Here is a 7618-nt window from a genome sequence, read left to right on the forward strand (position 1 = left end):
TATCTCCCGTTGACAGTGCATTTTGTGGGATGGAAACTCTGAAGACATTGCATATAACAGTTTAAAATTCGGCCGGGTGTCGGAGCAGAAGTGCAACTTATTGGAACGTTTCCTTGGTTGTACTGTGACTAAGTAGTAAGATACATTTTATGCGCGGCCAATCCAGGCCCTCTGAACGCGATTTCAGTTCAGTTCAGTCGTTCAGTCGTGTCCGACTCTTCGTGACCCTATGGACCATGTCACGCCACGCTTTCCGGTCTCTCACTATCTTCCTAACATCGCATAACTTCATCTGCAGTGCCTCGAGGATGCCATCTAACCACCGCGTTCGCTGCCTATTCCTTCTCCGGCGACCCTCAACCTTTCCCAACATCAAATCTTTCTCCAGCGACTCCTCTCTTCTCATCAGATGACCAAAGTAGCTGAGCTTTAACTTTAGAATTTGACCCTCCAATGTGCAGTCAGGGTTTATGGTCGACAATATCGACTGATTCGACCTTCTGGCAGTCCAAGGAACTCTCAAGAGTCTTCGCCAGCACCACAATTCAAACGCGTCAATTCTTCGGCGGTCAGCCTTTTTCACAGTCCAACTCTCGCATCCATACATCACAACTGGAAAGACCATAGCACGGGTTATACGGATCTTGGTTGGCAGGCTAATGTCTCTGCTCTTTACTAGGCGGTCAAGGCTAACCATTGCTCTCTTTCCCAGAAGCAGGCGTCTCCTAATTTCATGGCTGCAGTCTCCTTCTGAGGTAATCTTGGAGCCCAAGAACAGAAAATCTGTCACATCTTCCACTTCTTGTCCATTGATGCTCCAAAACTTGATAGGGCAAGACGCCATGATCTTTGTCTTTTTAATGTTCAGTTTAAGCCCAAACTTCTCACTCTCTTCTTGTACGCGCATCAGAAGTCTCTTGAGTTCCACTTCACTTTCTGCCATTAAAGTGGTATCATCCGCATACCTAAGGTTGTTGATACGTTTTCCAGCAATCTTCACTCCAGCTGAAGACTCGTCCAGACCGGCCTTCCTCATGATGCACTCTGCATATAGGTTAAATAGGCAGGGCGACAGTATGCAGACTTGCCTCACTCCTTTCTCGATCGGAAACCAATCAGTAAGACCATGCCCAGTTCTGACTGTGGCCTCTTGCCCTTCATACAGGTTCCTGAGGAGACGGATGAGGTGAAATGGAACTCCCATCTCTTGAAGAGCTTGCCTACATTGACAGCGCGTGATGCGGGTGAAGACAGTGACGAAAATTCGTTTACAAAGTCCGCGATTGAACAGTCTCGAAAGACGGGAATCATCTACTTTTACTGAGAAGGACGAGGAGTCACTAGTATAAGATAGATTCTGCAAACCCACAGGCTGCTTTCTACGTACTTTACCGGAATATTATATGGTGTGATATTTTATGGCGCCTGGAAGTTTTCATGGCTTTCGTACAGTAAAAACGTTTAAATTACTGAGAATTAAGGGATGGGAGTGAAAAAAAGTGTAGAAAAAAAAAACGAAGCTGGAAGGTCTTGTTTGGTTGCGTTAGAATGTTGCTTGAAATTACAATTGCCAAAATGGAATTTTCGTTTTGCTGGTGTGAAAAAAAGTGCTACGGGGTGAAGGGGCATTACACTTTTGAGCTGACAGGATATTTTGGCGGAAATAACAGGAGGTTTTACGCTGTTTCGAAGTCACCAGTAAGCAAGTGTGGACCTAGCGCATATTGAAGTTTTGGTTACAGGGCCATACAATTTCAAAAGTAACCAAATGTTCATTCCGCATTGGCATAGGTGGAAATGTACCGTAACCATTCGATCTTCTTTTAATTCTCAGCATAAGGTTTTCCTATTGAGTAACGCTTTTCCTAGTTCACAAAGTCGTTTTGAGGATTGACCATTTGAATACAGCATCACTTCTTGAGAATACTTTGAGACGATGCCATATGTTCAGCCACCTGCTGGCTACGTTTGTTCATGGGGGGGGGGGGGGGGAAGAGGCAGTCCTAAGCGTTATATAAACAATTCGCCTGCTGTGCTGTTTTGTTTTATTCCACTTGAAGATTCACGATATATCATCGCAAATGAATTTCACAAGAAAGTTCTATTTTTAGCACTCAGAAACATCGGGAAAATAAGTTTTTATCCAACATTTGAATCCACTTATAGCTTGTGATGTTGCGTTGCGTTATTACTTTAGGGAGCGAGTTGCAAAGCCTTGTAGATGACTTATGGTAAGTAAATGTGTAGAGTAGGAATAAAATTTAACATGCAACAAACGGAACGAGTGTTAAACAACCTCTTTAGAGAACAGCGATTCATGACAGTTATCGAAGCATCGAAAGTGGTAAGAGAATGCAATACTTATATCAGACAGTCTCTGTATATCTGGATAATGATAGTAAAATAAATAGAACAGAAACACGCTTGCGCACATTTAACAGACACGCTGGCATTATGATAGCAGCTTACTTAACAGTACCTATCAAGAAAAATATATTTACAAGCTGTATATCATTGCTAGTACCCAGAAATGTGGCGCAACAAACACAATCACATGAAAAGAAACACAACACAGGAGCACTCTACCAACTGTAATATGGATGTGAACACACACTTCCTCTTCACCACCCATTCTCTTCTACGCCCAAGTAAATCTTCTTCACATACCTCTCATTTGCCAAGGAGATAGTAGCACTTTCTTCCCCGCAGAACATAAACATCGTCCAAGCATGACAGTCACCATTTATACACTCAAGTACATCTCTACACACCTCTTCTTTGCCCAGCAGTTAATACCACAATCATCCTAGTGTAACACAACCATCATCCAAGCAGGACCATCACAAAGTCCACCACGTAGTCACACACTAACAAACAACCACCACACGTGCAGTAAGACATGTCCATCCAAAACACTTCACTTGTCCTACTTGGATTATGGTTGTGTTACACTGGCACGATTGTGGTATTAGCTGCTGGGCAAAGAAGATGCGTGTGGAGATGCACTTGAGCACAGAATTGGTGACTGGCTTGGACGATGTTTATGTTCTTCGGGGAAGAAAGTGCTACTATCTACTTGGCAAAGAAGAGGTGTGTGAAGAAGATGTACTTTGGTGTAGGAGAGGATGAGTGGTGAAGAGGAAGTGGGTGTTCAGATTCATATTACAGTTGGTAGTGTGCGCCTGTGTTTTGTTTCTTTTCATCTGACTGTGTTTTTTGCGCCACATTTCTGGGTACTATGCAGAACAAACTTGCCCTTGAAGCTGTTATTTTGAGATATCACATGCTACTTACCTAAAGGGCAGAACTTCGAAGCTCTTAAAGTGATGACAACGGAAAACGCTGCAGAAAGAAAAGTGTTCGGTGAAAGGTTAGGCACTGAGATAACCGAAAGCTATTAAGACTAACGAAGTGCATTCCAAAACAAAACAAAAAAAGCTGCAGTACCGGACCTTTGCAGTCTACGTGGATGGAGAGAGGTAGTAAGTTTACGGTGGAAGCATCAGTGCAGCTTACACAGCACCCGTTAGCAAATGAGATATGGAAGAGGCATTTGTCCCGGCGCTTGTCAAACTAGGCTTATGGGGAGAACGTATACGTTAAACACACCTACTATCCGCTTTTCAACTCAAAATATTCTATCTGAAATCCCCTAGTTTAAAACAATTTTTACTACACTTGTGTCTTGTATCAAGGTATCATTTTCAGTGATTATTTACTTTCTTTATAAGATGTTGTGATCGTCCTGCGCTTTTTTACGCTTTCAATTCGAAATGCCCACGGGAAATCTGTGATATGAGGCGATAGGCGACAGAGAGTTGCGGCGTTTGGTGCGTTGAGGAAAGGGACTTCGTAATAGTTAACACTACCGAAATAATTTTTCTTTTTTTTTCTGTACGTTTCCCACTTAAGATTCCATACGAACGTACGTATGACCCGAAATCAGCGTTTAATGCTGTCGCGTGGCTTCGAAAATTAAGGAACTGCACCGTTTTAAGAGATATAGCTTTTCGCTGCAATACCCTAGACTTACACCATTTACTTTAGCAACTGTTGAATGTTCTGAAGAATTGCCTTCATTGCAGAGTATAACGGCGCTTTGCGTCATTCGTAAGGCCGCAACCAGGAAAAGCCTATATAACATTTCACTTGCAAAGTGAAATATTATACATGCAAAGTCCTTGATACCATCTCGATTGCAATGCTCGTAGGCTCTTATCACCACGACGTGTTCAAGAGGAAATGCATGCCGAAACGAACAATATACTAAAGCCTAGAACTTAAAAGAAGACCAAAGAGGCAAATTCTTCATGGCTTGCTGGCTAATCCTACAATACTCTTGTAATTATTACTAATCTAATTTGCCGTTCGCCTACAGGAGAGCAGAGGAAGCCCAAAGCGAGCGCCAATCATATGAACACTTTCTTTGCTGCCCTCTGGAGGAAGTTAGGAATTGTGGAAAATGACAAACCAGAGATGGTGTGTATTATTATCTCTTGCTACTGAATAAATCACGTTTTGTGATCAAGTAATCCGGGAGACTGGTCTTGTACAGTTACAGTCATATATACAGAAAAAAGCTATTAAAGTAATATTCTTAGAAGCAGAACGGAGTGCAGTCCTCACGCGCTGCAATCGACGTAGACGCTATGCTGTTTGATGTTGCTCGCCTTTGTTGGTCGACTGCACCTAGAAATTTTATTATTGTATATAGTCTTCTAATATACTTTACCTTATTAGTTTTAATATTTTTGTATGTGTTCTCATTCACCACTCGTCCTGACCCCTGGTATAAGGTGAATGCTTCCGCAGTTAGCTGCGTAAACAGCGTTAGGGGACCTGAAAAACTCATTTTGAAACCTTGTTGCTAAGTATCCGCTTGTATCTGAACGTATTCAACGTTAATATGACCTGGTAATAGGCATGCATCGCTGGGCATATGTTATCTATATATAGAATTCGGCTTTGTTCTATAACGGTCCCGATGCTACGCAATTAAGAATGAAAAGCCCAGTTGTAATTTTCGAACTGATCTGAGTTTATTACATCACACAGTCCAATCACACGTCATATAGTTTTTCAACTCATTCCCAAGCTTAGCTATTTTGATCGCAGTAAACTATTCATGGGCGTATGAACAATTTATTCGACCCGCTAAGGTCTCATAGGAAATGATTCTGACCTGGAATAATAAGGTTCATGAGTACTTTATTTCTGTGACGACACAAAAGGAATAAAAAGAGATGTATGGGTGACCAAGAAAACCAATACGCATCCTATTACAGGTCAATTGGGAGAGTCCTCTCAGTTATACGTGAAAGTATTTGACATGCTACAGCGCAACTGCAGTTAAATTGTTTGCTTTTCGAGAAGGGAATAAAAGTACACAGACGTAGAAGAAGGATACGGCAAGGTTAGAGCCATATTAGAACAATTGCTCCTCTTTGGATAATTTTTTACTAGCAAGCAAAGGGCAGGACGGGGTAATTTAAGAGACCTCCTTTTATTTCTGTATTGTGTATTACACTTACGCTAAGCGAGCCTTCCCGTTTGATACACAATGCTTAGAAACAATTATATGTTTCTTCACACATTTCTTAAATATTGATGCGCAAAAATGTGTATTAAACGCGTGCCTTTGTTAACAAAGCCTAAATGCAGTTTCCACATAGGTTCACGTAATGTACATATGTGAGGCAATGGTTTTTCTACTGTTTTAGCAAAACCTTTCGTCTTACAGGCACTACAAGATGGATGCCACAACCACCTGGCACCGCGGCACTTTTGAGGAAAGAAGACGTGCCTAATCCAAAAATATTACTTCATTTAAACAGAGGCGAAGAAGTAGCAGTATGTTAGGAATAAAGAAAAACGTACATACATAATTTATTCACATATTTTGGAGAAAAAGTATTTCCAATTACAATGTGTGTGTTGTTTCTGATTGATCGTTTCGCGTTCACAAAATGGCGGTAGAAATTAAAAAATATGTTTGCACCTCCCGGCGCAATTCGTAACAAGAGAAAAAATAGCGCACTCAGTAAAACCTTAACGACATGAAGCGTAGCATATAGAGAGCCACTCAATACGTCCACCATGTGCTGGTTTCGCACCTAGCTTAATGTCAATCGTAGTAAAGTGCACCGTGAGCTTAGTGTACGCGAGGTTTATAATCCCGCAGTTCATAGAGGTTAGAACAATTTACCTCTCAGCCGGGAGACCTGGGTTTACCCTCGGCCACAGTGACCGCGTAAAGTTGAAGGTGAAACGCATGATAACACCGCTTCTATACTGTGTCATGCCAGTACAAGTTAAAGAACCCCAGTTGGTCGAAATTACCCACAGCCTTCATCTACGGACATCCCTCATAACCTGGGCCGGACAGGGATGTCGAACTTGTAGGGCTGCGTTTTTACAGGATGCCCAGACGAATCAAGCTGCTCAGGAGGAAGTTGCAGCAACTGTTGGAGCGTCAGGCGTACACAATCCCCAAGACAGCGGCCTAATTCATCGTCTTCGGGTGCAGCAACACGCTGGTGCATGCCAGTAGCTGCAGCGATAACTCTTAGCACACTACAGGCTCAATAACCAAAACGAAACTAAAATAATGTGATGGTCCTGTTTTCTGCTTGCTTTTTATCCTAGTCTTTAGCGCTGGTTAGTCATCATGTCTTCAACAGCCACAGTTTTATTGGACAGCGGCTGAAGCGCTATACCGGGTGCCTTTTTACAAGTTCCATAATTTTAATACAAATATGACTTCCTTTAGATTTCTTTTAGCCCTGAGGCCACTAGTTACGTAAATAAATAAATAACGTTTTAGACATTTTAGTGAATATGCTTTATTTGCAGAATTGTAATTCTTCCTTTAAATAGTACAACCAAAAAAAATAAACTTTTGTTAAAAACGTGTAGAGCGAGTTACACGGCCTACAAACGTCACCCTGATAGGCCGTTCCTCACAGCGCCTGCGACGTAGACCGCTGCACCCAAACGTACCCTCACTCTGCTTGTATCACCTGAGAGGCAGGTGGGTGCTCGGCGGGTCGTTGGCAATTTCGTTTAAACTGCGGATTCACAAGAAGCATCTGCGTCGGCACCAAATGTGTGCAGTTATTGCGCTGGCAGCCTGGCCTGAAATCTTACATTGGCCGAGCCATCTACGCCTGATACGCTGCTGACGCTCAGTTATTGGGCGACACCGCCTACCAGGGTTACATTTCTAGGTCTTGTAACGCCCGCTACAACTTCTTTAAGATACATTTCTTGGCGGCTATACGATTAGGAGGCCGGGCTCCAATTCTTCAAATACGCATACACCTAAAAATAAAAATTAATAAAACATAATTTAGCTACTTATATAGCGAAGTTACCGTAGCTTCTCAGTCTTACCTGTTGTCCGCCGTAGACATCAATGTAGCCCCATGGCTGAAATTAATCGAAAGTCGGTTGCCCTTTTTAAAAAATTGGGTCTTCTAAAGAAAACACCTATGGGTGGAAAACGCTCCGCCCTTTCCGGCCAGCTTTTCACACACAATATTTTCACAATATATATCACAATGATTCGTCAGTCACATTTTCGAACCAGTGCTTATAATGTCGAGCCCACTTATAACGA

The 7618-nt window shown here is 42.3% G+C and overlaps 1 protein-coding gene across 1 annotated transcript in view; it reads left to right on the forward strand.

Annotated features, from left to right (window-relative positions):
- Positions 1 to 5858, forward strand: part of LOC146208024 (sodium-coupled monocarboxylate transporter 2-like) — a 48060-nt gene extending 42202 nt beyond the window's left edge. Inside the window, exons 14-15 of the mRNA XM_084591715.1 lie at positions 4379 to 4479; positions 5741 to 5858. Coding sequence (XP_084447841.1) covers positions 4379 to 4479; positions 5741 to 5788 — 149 coding nt within the window. The 3' untranslated portion in view covers positions 5789 to 5858. The remainder of the gene's footprint in view (positions 1 to 4378; positions 4480 to 5740) is intronic.
- Positions 5859 to 7618: the final 1760 nt, after the last annotated feature.

Source organism: Amblyomma maculatum, chromosome 1 (assembly GCF_055883805.1).
Source record: "Amblyomma maculatum isolate TAMU_Amacu chromosome 1, ASM5588380v1, whole genome shotgun sequence".
Classification (NCBI taxonomy): Eukaryota; Metazoa; Arthropoda; class Arachnida; order Ixodida; family Ixodidae; genus Amblyomma; species Amblyomma maculatum.